The sequence below is a fragment of the Lucilia sericata genome, unplaced genomic scaffold (assembly GCF_015586225.1).
Source record: "Lucilia sericata isolate MDLA Ls3-8-SP2 unplaced genomic scaffold, ASM1558622v1 Contig002968F_arrow, whole genome shotgun sequence".
Classification (NCBI taxonomy): domain Eukaryota; kingdom Metazoa; phylum Arthropoda; class Insecta; order Diptera; family Calliphoridae; genus Lucilia; species Lucilia sericata.
Window position 1 is genome coordinate 13,125 of NW_023996613.1, and position 21,999 is coordinate 35,123.

General features: G+C 31.9%; 3 protein-coding genes across 3 annotated transcripts; 1 reads left to right on the forward strand and 2 right to left on the reverse strand.

Moving 5' to 3' along the window:
- Nucleotides 1-10,761: 10,761 nt before the first annotated feature.
- On the reverse strand, nucleotides 10,762-13,305 carry LOC119614494 (the record flags this gene model as incomplete). Its single annotated transcript, XM_037970614.1, has 1 exon — nucleotides 10,762-13,305. A coding segment is annotated over exon 1 (2,442 nt), but the record flags the coding sequence as incomplete, so codon positions are not given.
- A 51-nt stretch (nucleotides 13,306-13,356) lies between these two features.
- Nucleotides 13,357-14,934, reverse strand: LOC119614496. Its single transcript, XM_037970616.1, has 2 exons — nucleotides 13,502-14,934; nucleotides 13,357-13,422 (listed from the first exon to the last, which is right to left on the reverse strand). The coding sequence occupies exon 1, from the start codon at nucleotides 14,749-14,751 to the stop codon at nucleotides 13,510-13,512; it is 1,242 nt and encodes a 413-aa protein (XP_037826544.1). The 5' UTR covers nucleotides 14,752-14,934; the 3' UTR covers nucleotides 13,357-13,422; nucleotides 13,502-13,509.
- Nucleotides 14,935-16,509: 1,575 nt separating this feature from the next.
- Nucleotides 16,510-18,885, forward strand: LOC119614495. Its single transcript, XM_037970615.1, has 2 exons — nucleotides 16,510-18,740; nucleotides 18,820-18,885. Exon 1 carries the CDS (start codon nucleotides 16,555-16,557, stop codon nucleotides 18,730-18,732), a length of 2,178 nt encoding a protein of 725 aa, XP_037826543.1. The 5' UTR covers nucleotides 16,510-16,554; the 3' UTR covers nucleotides 18,733-18,740; nucleotides 18,820-18,885.
- The last annotated feature ends 3,114 nt before the right edge of the window (nucleotides 18,886-21,999 follow it).

Sequence of the window (21,999 nt, forward strand, 5' to 3'; positions counted from 1 at the left end):
TTTGGTATATCATTTGTGGCACAATGTGTTCGTCTAAAAAATGGTCAATTTGAAGGATCGGTAGAATTATTGTTCTATGTTTAAAAACGCGGTAATTTGAGGTTCCGATATGGTTGCAAATAACTTTGACAGTTTTCATGATAGGGCAATAGTTTATGCATCATTTTAAAGCATTACAGTTGCACTTTATTTTGGTGTATAATTTGTGGCATAATGAATTTTACAAAAGTTGGATAGATCGGTATATTTATTGGTACAGGTTTAAAAATGCGGTAATTCAAGGCTCCGATATGGTTGCAAATAACTTTTATAGTTTTCATGTTATAACAGTCGTTTATATATCTTTTTATTGCATTATAGTTGCCATTTGTTTTGGTATATAATTTATTGCATAATATATTTTTAGAAAATTGCCAATTGGATAGATCGGTAGAATTATTTTCACAGCTTTAAAAAGGCGGTAATTTGAGGTTCCGATATGGTTGCAAATAACATTGACAGTTTTCATGCTATGACAGTAATTTATGCATCATTTTAAAGCATTATGATTGCACTTTAATATGGTAATATAATTTTTACAAATTGGTCAATTTGATAGATCGGTAGAATTATTGTTCTATGTTTAATAAAAGCAGTAATCTGAGGTTCCGATATGGTTGCAATTAACTTTGGCAGTTTTCGTGCTAGGACAGTCGTTTATGCACCATTTTAAAGCATTAAAATTGCCATTTGTTTTGGTATATAATTTATTGCATAATGTATTTTAAGAAAATGGCCAATTGGATAGATCGGTAGAATTATTTTCCCAGGTTTAAAAAGGCGGTAATTTGAGGTTCCGATATGGTTGTGGTTCCGATATGGTTGCAAATAACTTTGACAGTTTTCATGCTAGGGCAATAGTTTATGCATCATTTTAAAGCATTACAGTTGCACTTTATTTTGGTGTATAATTTGTGGCATAATGAATTTTTACAAAAGTTGGATAGATCGGTATATTTATTGGTACAGGTTTAAAAATGCGGTAATTCAAGGCTCCGATATGGTTGCAAATAACTTTTATAGTTTTCATGTTATAACAGTCGTTTATATATCTTTTTATTGCATTATAGTTGCCATTTGTTTTGGTATATAATTTATTGCATAATATATTTTTAGAAAATTGCCAATTGGATAGATCGGTAGAATTATTTTCACAGCTTTAAAAAGGCGGTAATTTGAGGTTCCGATATGGTTGCAAATAACTACTTTTCATGCTATGACAGTCATTTATGCTTCATTTTAAAGCATTATGATTGCACTTTAATATGGTATATAATTTGTAGCATAATGTGTGTTTTTACTAATTGGTGAATTTGATAGATCGGTAGAATTATTGTTCTATGTTTAATAAACGCGGTAATCTGAGGTTCCGATATGGCTGCAATTAACTTTGGCAGTTTTCGTGCTAGGACAGTCGTTTATGCACCATTTTAAAGCATTAAAATTGCCATTTGTTTTGGTATATAATTTATTGCATAATGTATTTTTAGAAAATGGCCAATTGGATAGATCGGTAGAATTATTTTCCCAGGTTTAAAAAGGCGGTAATTTGAGGTTCCGATATGGTTGTGAATAACTTTGACAGTTTTCATGCTATGACAGTCATTTATGCATCATTTTAAAGCATTACAGTTGCACTTTGTTTTTGTGTATAATTTGTGGCATAATGAATTTTTACAAAAATTGGATAGATCGGTATATTTATTGGTACAGGTTTAAAAATGCGGTAATTTAAGGCCCCGATATGGTTGCAAATAACTTTTATAGTTTTCATGTTATAACAGTCGTTTATACATCTTTTTATTGCATTTTAGTTGCCATTTGTTTTGGTATATAATTTATTGCATAATGTATTTTTAGAAGATGGCCAATTGGATAGATCGATAGAATTATTTTCTCAGGTTTAAATAGGCGGTAATTTGAGGTTCTGATATGGTTGTGAATTACTTTGACAGTTTTCATGCTATGACAGTCATTTATGCATCAGTTTAGAGCATTATGATTGCACTTTAATTTGGTATATCATTTGTGGCATAATGTGTTCGTCTAAAAAATGGTCAATTTGATGGATCGGTAGAATTATTGTTCTATGTTTAAAAACGCGGTAATTTGAGGTTCCGATATGGTTGCAAATAACTTTGACAGTTTTCATGCTAGGGCATTAGTTTACGCATCAATTTAAAGCATTACAGTTGCACTTTATTTTGGTGTATAATTTGTGGCATAATGATTTTTTACAAAAGTTGGATAGATCGGTATATTTATTGGTACAGGTTCAAAAATGCGGTAATTTAAGGCTCCGATATGGTTGCAAATAACTTTTATAGTTTTCATGTTATAACAGTCGTTTATATATCTTTTTATTGCATTATAGTTGCCATTTGCTTTGGTATATAATTTATTCCATAATATATTTTTGGAAAATGGCCAATTGGATAGATCGGTAGAATTATTTTCACAGCATTAAAAACGCGGTAGTTTGAGGTTCCGATATGGCTGCAAATAACATTGACAGTTTTCACGCTATGACAGTCCATTTGTGCATCATTTTAAAGCATTATGATTGCACTTTAATATGGTATATCATTTGTAGCATAATGTGTATTTTTACAAATTGGTCAATTTGATAGATCGGTAGAATTATTGTTCTATGTTTAATAAACGCAGTAATCTGAGGTTCCGATATGGTTGCAATTAAATTTGGAAATTTTCGTGCTAGGACAGTCGTTTATGCACCATTTTAAAGCATTAAAATTGCCATTTGTTTTGGTATATAATTTATTGCATAATGTATTTTTAGAAAATGGCCAATTGGATAGATCGGTAGAATTATTTTCCCAGGTTTAAAAAGGCGGTAATTTGAGGTTCCGATATGGTTGTGAATAACTTTGACAGTTTTCATGCTATGACAGTCATTTATGCATCATTTTAAAGCATTATGATTGCACTTTAATTTGGTATATCATTTGTGGCACAATGTGTTCGTCTAAAAAATGGTCAATTTGAAGATCGGTAGAATTATGTTCTATGTTTAAAAACGCGTAATTTGAGGTTCCGATATGGTTGCAAATTACTTTGACAGTTTCATGCTATGACAGTCATTTATGCATCAGTTTAGAGCATTATGATTGCACTTAATTTGTATATCATTTGTGGCATAATGTGTTCGTCTAAAAAATGCTCAATTTAATGGATCGGTAGAATTATTGTTTCTATGTTAAAAACGCGGTAGTTTGAGGTTCCGATATTGTTGCAAATAACTTTGACAGTTTTCATGCTAGGGCATTAGTTTACGCATCATTTTAAAGCATACATTTGCACTTTATTTTGGTGTATAATTGTGGCATAATGAATTTTTACAAAAGTTGATAGATCGGTATATTTATTGGTACAGGTTTAAAAATGCGGTAATTCAAGGCTCCGATATGGTTGCAAATAACTTTATAGTTTTTCATGTTAACAGTCGTTTCTATATCTTTTTATTGCATTATAGTTGCCATTTGTTTTGGTATATAATTTATTGCATAATATATTTTTAGAAAATTGCCAATTGGATAGATCGGTAGAATTATTTTCACAGCTTTAAAAAGGCGGTAATTTGAGGTTCCGATATGGTTGCAAATAACATTGACAGTTTTCATGCTATGACAGTAATTTATGCATCATTTTAAAGCATTATGATTGCACTTTAATATGGTAATATAATTTTTACAAATTGGTCAATTTGATAGATCGGTAGAATTATTGTTCTATGTTTAATAAAAGCAGTAATCTGAGGTTCCGATATGGTTGCAATTAACTTTGGCAGTTTTCGTGCTAGGACAGTCGTTTATGCACCATTTTAAAGCATTAAAATTGCCATTTGTTTTGGTATATAATTTATTGCATAATGTATTTTAAGAAAATGGCCAATTGGATAGATCGGTAGAATTATTTTCCCAGGTTTAAAAAGGCGGTAATTTGAGGTTCCGATATGGTTGTGGTTCCGATATGGTTGCAAATAACTTTGACAGTTTTCATGCTAGGGCAATAGTTTATGCATCATTTTAAAGCATTACAGTTGCACTTTATTTGGTGTATAATTTGTGGCATAATGAATTTTTACAAAAGTTGGATAGATCGGTATATTTATTGGTACAGGTTTAAAAATGCGGTAATTCAAGGCTCCGATATGGTTGCAAATAACTTTTATAGTTTTCATGTTATAACAGTCGTTTATATATCTTTTTATTGCATTATAGTTGCCATTTGTTTTGGTATATAATTTATTGCATAATATATTTTTAGAAAATTGCCAATTGGATAGATCGGTAGAATTATTTTCACAGCTTTAAAAAGGCGGTAATTTGAGGTTCCGATATGGTTGCAAATAACACTTTTCATGCTATGACAGTCATTTATGCTTCATTTTAAAGCATTATGATTGCACTTTAATATGGTATATAATTTGTAGCATAATGTGTGTTTTTACTAATTGGTGAATTTGATAGATCGGTAGAATTATTGTTCTATGTTTAATAAACGCGGTAATCTGAGGTTCCGATATGGCTGCAATTAACTTTGGCAGTTTTCGTGCTAGGACAGTCGTTTATGCACCATTTTAAAGCATTAAAATTGCCATTTGTTTTGGTATATAATTTATTGCATAATGTATTTTTAGAAAATGGCCAATTGGATAGATCGGTAGAATTATTTTCCCAGGTTTAAAAAGGCGGTAATTTGAGGTTCCGATATGGTTGTGAATAACTTTGACAGTTTTCATGCTATGACAGTCATTTATGCATCATTTTAAAGCATTACAGTTGCACTTTGTTTTTGTGTATAATTTGTGGCATAATGAATTTTTACAAAAATTGGATAGATCGGTATATTTATTGGTACAGGTTTAAAAATGCGGTAATTTAAGGCCCCGATATGGTTGCAAATAACTTTTATAGTTTTCATGTTATAACAGTCGTTTATACATCTTTTTATTGCATTTTAGTTGCCATTTGTTTTGGTATATAATTTATTGCATAATGTATTTTTAGAAGATGGCCAATTGGATAGATCGATAGAATTATTTTCTCAGGTTTAAATAGGCGGTAATTTGAGGTTCTGATATGGTTGTGAATTACTTTGACAGTTTTCATGCTATGACAGTCATTTATGCATCAGTTTAGAGCATTATGATTGCACTTTAATTTGGTATATCATTTGTGGCATAATGTGTTCGTCTAAAAAATGGTCAATTTGATGGATCGGTAGAATTATTGTTCTATGTTTAAAAACGCGGTAATTTGAGGTTCCGATATGGTTGCAAATAACTTTGACAGTTTTCATGCTAGGGCATTAGTTTACGCATCAATTTAAAGCATTACAGTTGCACTTTATTTTGGTGTATAATTTGTGGCATAATGAATTTTTACAAAAGTTGGATAGATCGGTATATTTATTGGTACAGGTTCAAAAATGCGGTAATTTAAGGCTCCGATATGGTTGCAAATAACTTTTATAGTTTTCATGTTATAACAGTCGTTTATATATCTTTTTATTGCATTATAGTTGCCATTTGCTTTGGTATATAATTTATTCCATAATATATTTTTGGAAAATGGCCAATTGGATAGATCGGTAGAATTATTTTCACAGCATTAAAAACGCGGTAGTTTGAGGTTCCGATATGGCTGCAAATAACATTGACAGTTTTCACGCTATGACAGCCATTTGTGCATCATTTTAAAGCATTATGATTGCACTTTAATATGGTATATCATTTGTAGCATAATGTGTATTTTTACAAATTGGTCAATTTGATAGATCGGTAGAATTATTGTTCTATGTTTAATAAACGCAGTAATCTGAGGTTCCGATATGGTTGCAATTAAATTTGGAAATTTTCGTGCTAGGACAGTCGTTTATGCACCATTTTAAAGCATTAAAATTGCCATTTGTTTTGGTATATAATTTATTGCATAATGTATTTTTAGAAAATGGCCAATTGGATAGATCGGTAGAATTATTTTCCCAGGTTTAAAAAGGCGGTAATTTGAGGTTCCGATATGGTTGTGAATAACTTTGACAGTTTTCATGCTATGACAGTCATTTATGCATCATTTTAAAGCATTATGATTGCACTTTAATTTGGTATATCATTTGTGGCACAATGTGTTCGTCTAAAAAATGGTCAATTTGAAGGATCGGTAGAATTATTGTTCTATGTTTAAAAACGCGGTAATTTGAGGTTCCGATATGGTTGCAAATTACTTTGACAGTTTTCATGCTATGACAGTCATTTATGCATCAGTTTAGAGCATTATGATTGCACTTTAATTTGGTATATCATTTGTGGCATAATGTGTTCGTCTAAAAAATGCTCAATTTAATGGATCGGTAGAATTATTGTTCTATGTTTAAAAACGCGGTAGTTTGAGGTTCCGATATTGTTGCAAATAACTTTGACAGTTTTCATGCTAGGGCATTAGTTTACGCATCATTTTAAAGCATTACATTTGCACTTTATTTTGGTGTATAATTTGTGGCATAATGAATTTTTACAAAAATTGGATAGATCGGTATATTTATTGGTACAGGTTCAAAAATGCGGTAATTTAAGGCTCCGATATGGTTGCAAATAACTTTTATAGTTTCATGTTATAACAGTCGTTTATATATCTTTTTATTGCATTATAGTTGCCATTTGCTTTGGTATATAATTTATTCCATAATATATTTTTGGAAAATGGCCAATTGGATAGATCGGTAGAATTATTTTCACAGCTTTAAAAACGCGGTAGTTTGAGGTTCCGATATGGCTGCAAATAACATTGACAGTTTTCACGCTATGACAGTCATTTATGCATCATTTTAAAGCATTATGATTGCACTTTAATATGGCATATCATTTGTAGCATAATGTGTATTTTTACAAATTGGTCAATTTGATAGATCGGTAGAATTATTGCTTTATGTTTAATAAACGCAGTAATCTGAGGTTCCGATATGGTTGCAATTAACTTTGGCAGTTTTCGTGCTAGGACAATCGTTTATGCACCATTTTAAAGCATTAAAATTGCCATTTGTTTTGGTATATAATTTATTGCATAATGTATTTTTAGAAAATGGCCAATTGGATAGATCGGTAGAATTATTTTCCCAGGTTTAAAAAGGCGGTAATTTGAGGTTCCGATATGGTTGTGAATAACTTTGACAGTTTTCATGCTATGACAGTCATTTATGCATCATTTTAAAGCATTATGATTGCACTTTAATTTGGTATATCATTTGTGGCACAATGTGTTCGTCTAAAAAATGGTAAATTTGAAGGATCGGTAGAATTATTGTTCTATGTTTAAAAACGCGGTAATTTGAGGTTCCGATATGGTTGCAAATAACTTTGACAGTTTTCATGCTAGGGCAATAGTTTATGCATCATTTTAAAGCATTACAGTTGCACTTTATTTTGGTGTATAATTTGTGGCATAATGAATTTTTACAAAAGTTGGATAGATCGGTATATTTATTGGTACAGGTTTAAAAATGCGGTAATTCAAGGCTCCGATATGGTTGCAAATAACTTTTATAGTTTTCATGTTATAACAGTCGTTTATATATCTTTTTATTGCATTATAGTTGCCATTTGTTTTGGTATATAATTTATTGCATAATATATTTTTAGAAAATGGCCAATTGGATAGATCGGTAGAATTATTTTCACAGCTTTATAAAGGCGGTAATTTGAGGTTCCGATATGGTTGCAAATAACATCCCAGCAAAATATTTGCTTACAAATTCACTAGAAAAATCACCAGAATTCATCGAGTAAAGTGCTTACAATTCTACTAGAAAAAGTACTTATTTTTGTTTGAGATGTTCCAAAAGTAAGTCAATATTATTTGGTTGGAAAAAAGTTGTTTTTTTAATAGAGTTATTTATAGAATATTTATGAAAAAATAAAAATAAAAAGTCGACACAGACTGGGGTTGAACTCAATACCTTCCGTCTGCCAGTTGGATGCTCCACTCACTACACCACTGCTTAGCTGTTTTATTGTGCGTCAAATAATACCCTACAAACATTTTCTATTGCGGAAGTTACCCGTATGAAACTTCCAAACGTGCTAAAAGCTCGCCAGCGATGTTGCGGAAGTATACGAATTCTTGTCAGCAGTCGGGAAGAACTGATGCCGAGCTGGGGAACGTCTAAGAGTATCGTGGAAGATACTTCTGGAAGACCCGCAGAAGAAACTTCTAGATGACTCTTGGAAGTAAGGTATTGCCAAAGACTCTTCTAGATGTGACTAGGAAGTCACTTCTTGAAGTGACTACTTAGTATCATCTATAAGTGTTCCTATCTTATCTTCTAGAAGAAGAGTATTCTCTTCTTCTAGAAGATGAGTATTCTCGACTTCTAGAAGATGAGTTTTCTCTTCTTCTATTTGTATACCCACTAGGGTGATCGATTATTCGACATTTTCCAAAAACCGGTTTTCGAATAGTTCGAATAGTTGACATTTAAAAAAAACCGGTTGATTTTTTTCAAATTCAGAAAAAACCGGTTAACCGGTTTTTCATTATAAATAAAAAAAATATATTTTAATTTGAAAAACTTAATGTTTATGTTTTAATTTGATTAATAAAACATGACCCGAAATGATTTTAACAGTTTAAAAGATAATAACTATAGATCTAGTCATCTGATTTACATTATTTCATTAATATAAAACAAGTAAGAGTGTTATATTCGGCTGTGCCGAATCTCATATACCCACCATCAAACCGCATGCCGTAAAAGGAATGCTCCCCTATAAACATCAGGGTGATATTTGGAATATGGCTTAAGTCAATTATGGCCAGAGCTCTTTTGAACTACCAAAATATTAATTAAAAAAAAAAAACAAATATTTTATTTCAATTCTTAAACCGTGAGCGTCAATTATGAACCGATACTCATAAAATTTTGTACATAGATTATGTATAGGATTTGTTTATGCAAAATTTCAGCGCTATACTCGTATTTTAAATAAGGAACACTCGTAGTTATTAACCTGAAGGGAACCTTTTGTGTATTACCAAAACATTCCGCATGAAATTCGGAGCGAATTTCATAACCGTATTTCATAACTCATATTTTTAAGCCAGTAATGATCGTTTAAGTAATTTTCTGAAAATTAAATTATGGACCGATCCTCCCTAAATTTGGTGGAGAGATTTTGGCACGCATTAAACTTATGTGCGTCAATTTTCGTCACATTCATATTTTTAAGCCAGTAATGAGCATTGTAGTTATTTGCAGAGGGGGACCTTATATGGGGGAAGGGTTATTTATGGGCCGATCCAAAAAAATTGGTACAGAGGTAAGAAACTTACGTGTGTAGCATTTCATCGCTTTACTCGTATTTTTAAGACAGTAATGAGCGTTTAAGCTATTTTCTGAAATGGACCCAATAGGGAGAGTAGGGCCAATTATGGACCTATCCACATAAAAGTTATTAAAAAGATGTTGGCTCGGGAGGAACTTAATTGTGTAAAATTTTATTGCTATATTTATATTTTTTAGACAGTAATGATCGTTAAAGTCATTTTCAGAAGGGGACCTTATATGGGGGATAGGGTCATTTATTGGCCGATCTTAAAAAAATTCGTAGAGCGATTTTGGTTCGTAAGAAACTTACTTATACCGAATTTCATCGCTATACTCGCATTTTTGGACCAGTAATGAGTGTTAAAGTAACTTTCTAAAGGGGACCTTATATGGGGGGTAGGGTCAATTATGGACCGATCCTCAAAACATTTGGTAGAAAAATTTAGGGCCAGTAATGAGTGTTTAAGTCATTTTCAGGAGGGGACCTTATATGGGGGGTAGGGTCATTTATGGGCCGATCCTAAAAAAATTGGGTTAAAAGGTTTTGGTTTGTAAGAAACTTACTTATACTGAATTTCATCGCTATACTCGAATTTTTAGGCTAGTAATGAGTGTTAAAGTCATTTTCTAAAGGGGACCTTATATAGGGGGTAGGGTCATTTATGGGCCGATCCTAAAAAAAAATTGGTAGAGAGATTTTGGTTCGTAAGAAACATACTTATACCGAATTTCATTGCTATACTTGCATTTTGGGACCAGTAATGAGTGTTAAAGTAATTTTCATAAGGGGACCTTATATGGGGGGTAGGGTCATTTATAGGCCGATCCTCAAAAAATTTTGTAGAAAGATTTTGGCTGACATTAAACTTCTTTATGTCGAATTTCATCGCTATACTCCTACTTATAAATAAGTGTTGTATGGGGGCTATCCGAAAAAGTGGACCGATATTGCCCATTTTCAATACCAAACAAATCTTAACAATAGAGAATATTTATGCAAAATTCAACTGTCTAGCACCTCTCGTGTGGTCCCTATCGTGATTTCAACAGACAGACGGACGGACGGATGGACAGACGGACGGACATGGCTAGATCGTCTTAGAATTTAATAAGGACCCGGAATATATATACTTTTATGGGTCTATGACTAATATTTCGATGTGTTACAAACGGAATGACAAAATCAATATACCCCCCATCTTTTTGATGGTGGGTATAAAAATTAGGAAAAAAGTGGGACACTTCTGTTAAACATAAGGTACTATGTAATCCTAGCTTATTTTAAAAGCCCTGTTTAGGAAATTTGCATAGGCATTCTAACACTTCCATAAAATGTTTATTGTTTCTGTATTTATTTATTGTATGTCGATAAATGTGAGCGCAGTTGTCAGTATCTGTTTTGTAATTTATTCTCTTTTCTGTTGGTGTATTTATAATGTGGAGCATCTCTTGTAAGTAACGTTTTGTGTGATTGTTCTCTCCAGCTAATATTCTCACTTTTTCAAAGTCTGGTTGGTGTCCAGTTATTGCACAGTGGGCAGCGAGGGCTGTTTTTTGATTTAATGGTTTGTCAAGTGTTCTTAAATCTGATTTGTGCGATGATAATCTTGTCCTCAGTTTTGTTTTCGTTGTACCAACATATACCTTTTGGCATATGTTGGTTTCGTCACCATTACATTTAATTTCATACACTAGATTGGATTTATCTAGTTTATCTAATTTGGACTTCATGTTATTAAATAATTTATATGTTGTATTATTCGTCTTCATTGCCAGTGTATATTTTTCTTTGTCATATATGTCCGAATGTTTTATTCTCTCGGATAGTCCTGAGATATATTCCACTGATTGGTATATTTTCCTCGATGGTTCGCTCTTTTCCCTATTCTCCTTATTTAAAACGTTGTCTATCAAATGGTTTATCGTCTTGTATGGGAAGTCGTTTTTGAGTAAAATATTCTTAATTTTACTAAGGTTATTCTTATGAAATTCCGTGTTGCTGGTGTCCAATACTCTTGTGATGAAATTTGTCGCAGTATTCATAATTATTCTCTTAGGATGTTTTGAATAGAAATTGATAAGCCTTCCCGACGCCATCGGTTTTTGATACCAGTCCAACTTAATCATATTCCCTCTTCTAATAATTATTGAATCCAAATACGGTAATCTGTTGTCTATTTCCTTCTCCAACGTAAATTGTATACGTCTATGAAAGGCATTTAGGGTTCTCAAAGTAATTTCCACTTGATCTTTTTTCAAAATTCCGAATAGGTCGTCCACATATTTCGTCATTAATCTTGGTTTGTTTTCCAATTGATCAAGGGTTGTTTCCAATAGTTCCTCCATGACTATATCGGCAATTATTGGGGAAATTGGGGATCCCATAGGCATGCCCTTGTTTTGTTCATAAAAGTTGTCCTTAAACTTAAAATATCTGCAATCTTTTATACAAAACGTCAATATATCCATAAATAATTCTCTAGGTATTTTCGTATGTTCTTCTAACATATGCCATTTTCTGTCTATAGTCTTGATTGCCAGGTTTATTGGAATACTGGGAAATAAAGAGACTACGTCGAATGATACCAGTATCTCATCATCCTCTATGCGTGTGTTGTCAATTCTATTCTTAAATTCCCTTGCGTCTCTTACGTTATAAATAGAATCATTTGTCAATTTTCTTAAAATGTCAATTATATATTTACTCAGATTGTATGAAGGTGAGTTGATCGATGAGCAGATAGGACGTAATGGCATATCCTTCTTATGGATCTTTGGGAGACCATATATCCTTGGGGCTATAGCAATCCTTGTTGTCAATTTGTTTTTGTCAAGTAAATTTATAACATTAAGCTTGTATAATTTTTCCACAAGGATGTTGTTCTTATTCTGAAGACTAAGTGTAGGATCTTTTTTAAGGCGTCTATATGTACACATGTCCTTGATGATATCCATCATCTTTGTATTATAATCGTCTTTAGTCATTGCCACCGTCTTATTACCCTTATCTGAGTTCAATATAATTATATCATTATTTGCCTCCAAATATTTTTCACATTGAACCACTGTATTCAATATCAGTTTATCCCTTGCGTTCATTTTCGATTTTCTCATGTGGTCATCAATTAATGTAACAAATTTTGCTCTCGATATCTCTTGCTGTTCTTTATCCTCAATCGTCTGTATGCATTGTTCGCCATCGGTGATGCATTTGAATAATGGGAATGTTTCTCTCGTATTGGGCAAAGCAAACTTGGAACCAAGTGACAGTAGCCATTGAATATTTGTTGGTATAATTTTCTCTGTTCTATTCACAAACCAATCTTTGTTATGCTTCATATCAAGTTTAGCTGTTCCATTTTCCCTTAAGGTTTCAAACTTTTCAATAAGTCTCTTGTCATTATTGTTCTTAACGTTATTATAAATTGTCTCTTCACTTAACATAAATAGCTCACAGTCATGTTCTTCCACCCTATTATCTATAATTCCTCTTAGTTTTGTGATTCTACTTTCATTGTCATGAATCTGTTTGTGTTTTTGTTGTATTAATAATCTTAAAATAATATTATGAAAATTATATATATGTCTGTGTAGGGTTTTGTCCAAACATTCGGTTAAGTTACCATTTTCCATAAAAATTCTGTTAATGTTAACCGTGGCCTTGGCGATGAATCCAGGTATTAGTCCATTTTCTCTGCATTTTATAAGGAAAGTTGTTGATGATCTCAAGTTGGCCAATTGTTTATTATGTTTTGAAAAAGTCTTTATCACATTATTTGTATTTTTATCGTATTTGTGTTTGATGTTCCTATACAGCGTCATGTTTAAGCTGTTGACGGCGTGCCTTCCGTGTTGTTTGTTAGTTTATTTGTTCTCTAGACCTTTTGGTTGTTTTCAGAAATGTTGGGTTTGTTCGGCTTGAGGTCTTTTCATTAAATAAATATTAAAAATTAAAAACTCTTTTTTGTCCTTAGTTTAATTAATATTTATTGTGGTTTCCAATATTTCGACCAACTTCGTTGGTCATCTTCAGGGAAAGTTCTACAAATAATACATAAAGTACAATAACAAATAATAACAAAACAAATATAATATAAACAATAACAAATAATTTCCTTACATTTAATTTTAATGCAGTGTCGTCTGTTGTTTATGTTTTGATCTTCTATGACTGACTGTTTTGATTTTATTCTTTTGTTTATTGTTTCTGTATTTATTTATTGTATGTCGATAAATGTGAGCGCAGTTGTCAGTATCTGTTTTGTAATTTATTCTCTTTTCTGTTGGTGTATTTATAATGTGGAGCATCTCTTGTAAGTAACGTTTTGTGTGATTGTTCTCTCCAGCTAATATTCTCACTTTTTCAAAGTCTGGTTGGTGTCCAGTTATTGCACAGTGGGCAGCGAGGGCTGTTTTTTGATTTAATGGTTTGTCAAGTGTTCTTAAATCTGATTTGTGCGATGATAATCTTGTCCTCAGTTTTGTTTTCGTTGTACCAACATATACCTTTTGGCATATGTTGGTTTCGTCACCATTACATTTAATTTCATACACTAGATTGGATTTATCTAGTTTATCTAATTTGGACTTCATGTTATTAAATAATTTATATGTTGTATTATTCGTCTTCATTGCCAGTGTATATTTTTCTTTGTCATATATGTCCGAATGTTTTATTCTCTCGGATAGTCCTGAGATATATTCCACTGATTGGTATATTTTCCTCGATGGTTCGCTCTTTTCCCTATTCTCCTTATTTAAAACGTTGTCTATCAAATGGTTTATCGTCTTGTATGGGAAGTCGTTTTTGAGTAAAATATTCTTAATTTTACTAAGGTTATTCTTATGAAATTCCGTGTTGCTGGTGTCCAATACTCTTGTGATGAAATTTGTCGCAGTATTCATAATTATTCTCTTAGGATGTTTTGAATAGAAATTGATAAGCCTTCCCGACGCCATCGGTTTTTGATACCAGTCCAACTTAATCATATTCCCTCTTCTAATAATTATTGAATCCAAATACGGTAATCTGTTGTCTATTTCCTTCTCCAACGTAAATTGTATACGTCTATGAAAGGCATTTAGGGTTCTCAAAGTAATTTCCACTTGATCTTTTTTCAAAATTCCGAATAGGTCGTCCACATATTTCGTCATTAATCTTGGTTTGTTTTCCAATTGATCAAGGGTTGTTTCCAATAGTTCCTCCATGACTATATCGGCAATTATTGGGGAAATTGGGGATCCCATAGGCATGCCCTTGTTTTGTTCATAAAAGTTGTCCTTAAACTTAAAATATCTGCAATCTTTTATACAAAACGTCAATATATCCATAAATAATTCTCTAGGTATTTTCGTATGTTCTTCTAACATATGCCATTTTCTGTCTATAGTCTTGATTGCCAGGTTTATTGGAATACTGGGAAATAAAGAGACTACGTCGAATGATACCAGTATCTCATCATCCTCTATGCGTGTGTTGTCAATTCTATTCTTAAATTCCCTTGCGTCTCTTACGTTATAAATAGAATCATTTGTCAATTTTCTTAAAATGTCAATTATATATTTACTCAGATTGTATGAAGGTGAGTTGATCGATGAGCAGATAGGACATAATGGCATATCCTTCTTATGGATCTTTGGGAGACCATATATCCTTGGGGCTATAGCAATCCTTGTTGTCAATTTGTTTTTGTCAAGTAAATTTATAACATTAAGCTTGTATAATTTTTCCACAAGGATGTTGTTCTTATTCTGAAGACTAAGTGTAGGATCTTTTTTAAGGCGTCTATATGTACACATGTCCTTGATGATATCCATCATCTTTGTATTATAATCGTCTTTAGTCATTGCCACCGTCTTATTACCCTTATCTGAGTTCAATATAATTATATCATTATTTGCCTCCAAATATTTTTCCCATTGAACCACTGTATTCAATATCAGTTTATCCCTTGCGTTCATTTTCGATTTTCTCATGTGGTCATCAATTAATGTAACAAATTTTGCTCTCGATATCTCTTGCTGTTCTTTATCCTCAATCGTCTGTATGCATTGTTCGCCATCGGTGATGCATTTGAATAATGGGAATGTTTCTCTCGTATTGGGCAAAGCAAACTTGGAACCAAGTGACAGTAGCCATTGAATATTTGTTGGTATAATTTTCTCTGTTCTATTCACAAACCAATCTTTGTTATGCTTCATATCAAGTTTAGCTGTTCCATTTTCCCTTAAGGTTTCAAACTTTTCAATAAGTCTCTTGTCATTATTGTTCTTAACGTTATTATAAATTGTCTCTTCACTTAACATAAATAGCTCACAGTCATGTTCTTCCACCCTATTATCTATAATTCCTCTTAGTTTTGTGATTCTACTTTCATTGTCATGAATCTGTTTGTGTTTTTGTTGTATTAATAATCTTAAAATAATATTATGAAAATTATATATATGTCTGTGTAGGGTTTTGTCCAAACATTCGGTTAAGTTACCATTTTCCATAAAAATTCTGTTAATGTTAACCGTGGCCTTGGCGATGAATCCAGGTATTAGTCCATTTTCTCTGCATTTTATAAGGAAAGTTGTTGATGATCTCAAGTTGGCCAATTGTTTATTATGTTTTGAAAAAGTCTTTATCACATTATTTGTATTTTTATCGTATTTGTGTTTGATGTTCCTATACAGCGTCATGTTTAAGCTGTTGACGGCGTGCCTTCCGTGTTGTTTGTTAGTTTATTTGTTCTCTAGACCTTTTGGTTGTTTTCAGAAATGTTGGGTTTGTTCGGCTTGAGGTCTTTTCATTAAATAAATATTAAAAATTAAAAACTCTTTTTTGTCCTTAGTTTAATTAATATTTATTGTGGTTTCCAATATTTCGACCAACTTCGTTGGTCATCTTCAGGGAAAGTTCTACAAATAATACATAAAGTACAATAACAAATAATAACAAAACAAATATAATATAAACAATAACAAATAATTTCCTTACATTTAATTTTAATGCAGTGTCGTCTGTTGTTTATGTTTTGATCTTCTATTTGTTTGTTGTATTAATAATCTATTATTTTAAGATTATTAATACAACAAAAACACAAACAGATTCATGACAATGAAAGTAGAATCACAAAACTAAGAGGAATTATAGATAATAGGGTGGAAGAACATGACTGTGAGCTATTTATGTTAAGTGAAGAGACAATTTATAATAACGTTAAGAACAATAATGACAAGAGACTTATTGAAAAGTTTGAAACCTTAAGGGAAAATGGAACAGCTAAACTTGATATGAAGCATAACAAAGATTGGTTTGTGAATAGAACAGAGAAAATTATACCAACAAATATTCAATGGCTACTGTCACTTGGTTCCAAGTTTGCTTTGCCCAATACGAGAGAAACATTCCCATTATTCAAATGCATCACCGATGGCGAACAATGCATACAGACGATTGAGGATAAAGAACAGCAAGAGATATCGAGAGCAAAATTTGTTACATTAATTGATGACCACATGAGAAAATCGAAAATGAACGCAAGGGATAAACTGATATTGAATACAGTGGTTCAATGTGAAAAATATTTGGAGGCAAATAATGATATAATTATATTGAACTCAGATAAGGGTAATAAGACGGTGGCAATGACTAAAGACGATTATAATACAAAGATGATGGATATCATCAAGGACATGTGTACATATAGACGCCTTAAAAAAGATCCTACACTTAGTCTTCAGAATAAGAACAACATCCTTGTGGAAAAATTATACAAGCTTAATGTTATAAATTTACTTGACAAAAACAAATTGACAACAAGGATTGCTATAGCCCCAAGGATATATGGTCTCCCAAAGATCCATAAGAAGGATATGCCATTACGTCCTATCTGCTCATCGATCAACTCACCTTCATACAATCTGAGTAAATATATAATTGACATTTTAAGAAAATTGACAAATGATTCTATTTATAACGTAAGAGACGCAAGGGAATTTAAGAATAGAATTGACAACACACGCATAGAGGATGATGAGATACTGGTATCATTCGACGTAGTCTCTTTATTTCCCAGTATTCCAATAAACCTGGCAATCAAGACTATAGACAGAAAATGGCATATGTTAGAAGAACATACGAAAATACCTAGAGAATTATTTATGGATATATTGACGTTTTGTATAAAAGATTGCAGATATTTTAAGTTTAAGGACAACTTTTATGAACAAAACAAGGGCATGCCTATGGGATCCCCAATTTCCCCAATAATTGCCGATATAGTCATGGAGGAACTATTGGAAACAACCCTTGATCAATTGGAAAACAAACCAAGATTAATGACGAAATATGTGGACGACCTATTCGGAATTTTGAAAAAAGATCAAGTGGAAATTACTTTGAGAACCCTAAATGCCTTTCATAGACGTATACAATTTACGTTGGAGAAGGAAATAGACAACAGATTACCGTATTTGGATTCAATAATTATTAGAAGAGGGAATATGATTAAGTTGGACTGGTATCAAAAACCGATGGCGTCGGGAAGGCTTATCAATTTCTATTCAAAACATCCTAAGAGAATAATTATGAATACTGCGACAAATTTCATCACAAGAGTATTGGACACCAGCAACACGGAATTTCATAAGAATAACCTTAGTAAAATTAAGAATATTTTACTCAAAAACGACTTCCCATACAAGACGATAAACCATTTGATAGACAACGTTTTAAATAAGGAGAATAGGGAAAAGAGCGAACCATCGAGGAAAATATACCAATCAGTGGAATATATCTCAGGACTATCCGAGAGAATAAAACATTCGGACATATATGACAAAGAAAAATATACACTGGCAATGAAGACGAATAATACAACATATAAATTATTTAATAACATGAAGTCCAAATTAGATAAACTAGATAAATCCAATCTAGTGTATGAAATTAAATGTAATGGTGACGAAACCAACATATGCCAAAAGGTATATGTTGGTACAACGAAAACAAAACTGAGGACAAGATTATCATCGCACAAATCAGATTTAAGAACACTTGACAAACCATTAAATCAAAAAACAGCCCTCGCTGCCCACTGTGCAATAACTGGACACCAACCAGACTTTGAAAAAGTGAGAATATTAGCTGGAGAGAACAATCACACAAAACGTTACTTACAAGAGATGCTCCACATTATAAATACACCAACAGAAAAGAGAATAAATTACAAAACAGATACTGACAACTGCGCTCACATTTATCGACATACAATAAATAAATACAGAAACAATAAACAAAAGAATAAAATCAAAACAGTCAGTCATAGAAGATCAAAACATAAACAACAGACGACACTGCATTAAAATTAAATGTAAGGAAATTATTTGTTATTGTTTATATTATATTTGTTTTGTTATTATTTGTTATTGTACTTTATGTATTATTTGTAGAACTTTCCCTGAAGATGACCAACGAAGTTGGTCGAAATATTGGAAACCACAATAAATATTAATTAAACTAAGGACAAAAAAGAGTTTTTAATTTTTAATATTTATTTAATGAAAAGACCTCAAGCCGAACAAACCCAACATTTCTGAAAACAACCAAAAGGTCTAGAGAACAAATAAACTAACAAACAACACGGAAGGCACGCCGTCAACAGCTTAAACATGACGCTGTATAGGAACATCAAACACAAATACGATAAAAATACAAATAATGTGATAAAGACTTTTTCAAAACATAATAAACAATTGGCCAACTTGAGATCATCAACAACTTTCCTTATAAAATGCAGAGAAAATGGACTAATACCTGGATTCATCGCCAAGGCCACGGTTAACATTAACAGAATTTTTATGGAAAATGGTAACTTAACCGAATGTTTGGACAAAACCCTACACAGACATATATATAATTTTCATAATATTATTTTAAGATTATTAATACAACAAAAACACAAACAGATTCATGACAATGAAAGTAGAATCACAAAACTAAGAGGAATTATAGATAATAGGGTGGAAGAACATGACTGTGAGCTATTTATGTTAAGTGAAGAGACAATTTATAATAACGTTAAGAACAATAATGACAAGAGACTTATTGAAAAGTTTGAAACCTTAAGGGAAAATGGAACAGCTAAACTTGATATGAAGCATAACAAAGATTGGTTTGTGAATAGAACAGAGAAAATTATACCAACAAATATTCAATGGCTACTGTCACTTGGTTCCAAGTTTGCTTTGCCCAATACGAGAGAAACATTCCCATTATTCAAATGCATCACCGATGGCGAACAATGCATACAGACGATTGAGGATAAAGAACAGCAAGAGATATCGAGAGCAAAATTTGTTACATTAATTGATGACCACATGAGAAAATCGAAAATGAACGCAAGGGATAAACTGATATTGAATACAGTGGTTCAATGTGAAAAATATTTGGAGGCAAATAATGATATAATTATATTGAACTCAGATAAGGGTAATAAGACGGTGGCAATGACTAAAGACGATTATAATACAAAGATGATGGATATCATCAAGGACATGTGTACATATAGACGCCTTAAAAAAGATCCTACACTTAGTCTTCAGAATAAGAACAACATCCTTGTGGAAAAATTATACAAGCTTAATGTTATAAATTTACTTGACAAAAACAAATTGACAACAAGGATTGCTATAGCCCCAAGGATATATGGTCTCCCAAAGATCCATAAGAAGGATATACCATTACGTCCTATCTGCTCATCGATCAACTCACCTTCATACAATCTGAGTAAATATATAATTGACATTTTAAGAAAATTGACAAATGATTCTATTTATAACGTAAGAGACGCAAGGGAATTTAAGAATAGAATTGACAACACACGCATAGAGGATGATGAGATACTGGTATCATTCGACGTAGTCTCTTTATTTCCCAGTATTCCAATAAACCTGGCAATCAAGACTATAGACAGAAAATGGCATATGTTAGAAGAACATACGAAAATACCTAGAGAATTATTTATGGATATATTGACGTTTTGTATAAAAGATTGCAGATATTTTAAGTTTAAGGACAACTTTTATGAACAAAACAAGGGCATGCCTATGGGATCCCCAATTTCCCCAATAATTGCCGATATAGTCATGGAGGAACTATTGGAAACAACCCTTGATCAATTGGAAAACAAACCAAGATTAATGACGAAATATGTGGACGACCTATTCGGAATTTTGAAAAAAGATCAAGTGGAAATTACTTTGAGAACCCTAAATGCCTTTCATAGACGTATACAATTTACGTTGGAGAAGGAAATAGACAACAGATTACCGTATTTGGATTCAATAATTATTAGAAGAGGGAATATGATTAAGTTGGACTGGTATCAAAAACCGATGGCGTCGGGAAGGCTTATCAATTTCTATTCAAAACATCCTAAGAGAATAATTATGAATACTGCGACAAATTTCATCACAAGAGTATTGGACACCAGCAACACGGAATTTCATAAGAATAACCTTAGTAAAATTAAGAATATTTTACTCAAAAACGACTTCCCATACAAGACGATAAACCATTTGATAGACAACGTTTTAAATAAGGAGAATAGGGAAAAGAGCGAACCATCGAGGAAAATATACCAATCAGTGGAATATATCTCAGGACTATCCGAGAGAATAAAACATTCGGACATATATGACAAAGAAAAATATACACTGGCAATGAAGACGAATAATACAACATATAAATTATTTAATAACATGAAGTCCAAATTAGATAAACTAGATAAATCCAATCTAGTGTATGAAATTAAATGTAATGGTGACGAAACCAACATATGCCAAAAGGTATATGTTGGTACAACGAAAACAAAACTGAGGACAAGATTATCATCGCACAAATCAGATTTAAGAACACTTGACAAACCATTAAATCAAAAAACAGCCCTCGCTGCCCACTGTGCAATAACTGGACACCAACCAGACTTTGAAAAAGTGAGAATATTAGCTGGAGAGAACAATCACACAAAACGTTACTTACAAGAGATGCTCCACATTATAAATACACCAACAGAAAAGAGAATAAATTACAAAACAGATACTGACAACTGCGCTCACATTTATCGACATACAATAAATAAATACAGAAACAATAAACAAAAGAATAAAATCAAACAGTCAGTCATAGAAGATCAAAACATAAACAACAGACGACACTGCATTAAAATTAAATGTAAGGAAATTATTTGTTATTGTTTATATTATATTTGTTTTGTTATTATTTGTTATTGTACTTTATGTATTATTTGTAGAACTTTCCCTGAAGATGACCAACGAAGTTGGTCGAAATATTGGAAACCACAATAAATATTAATTAAACTAAGGACAAAAAAGAGTTTTTAATTTTTAATATTTATTTAATGAAAAGACCTCAAGCCGAACAAACCCAACATTTCTGAAAACAACCAAAAGGTCTAGAGAACAAATAAACTAACACTTCCATAAAATTTCAGCCGTAAATTAATTATTGTAATTGGAATATAATCTTAAGATTGATAAAATTTTATCAAACAGTTATCAATTTTACAAATAAATTTTTTTAATTAATTAGGAAAATCAAAAAAGTTTAAC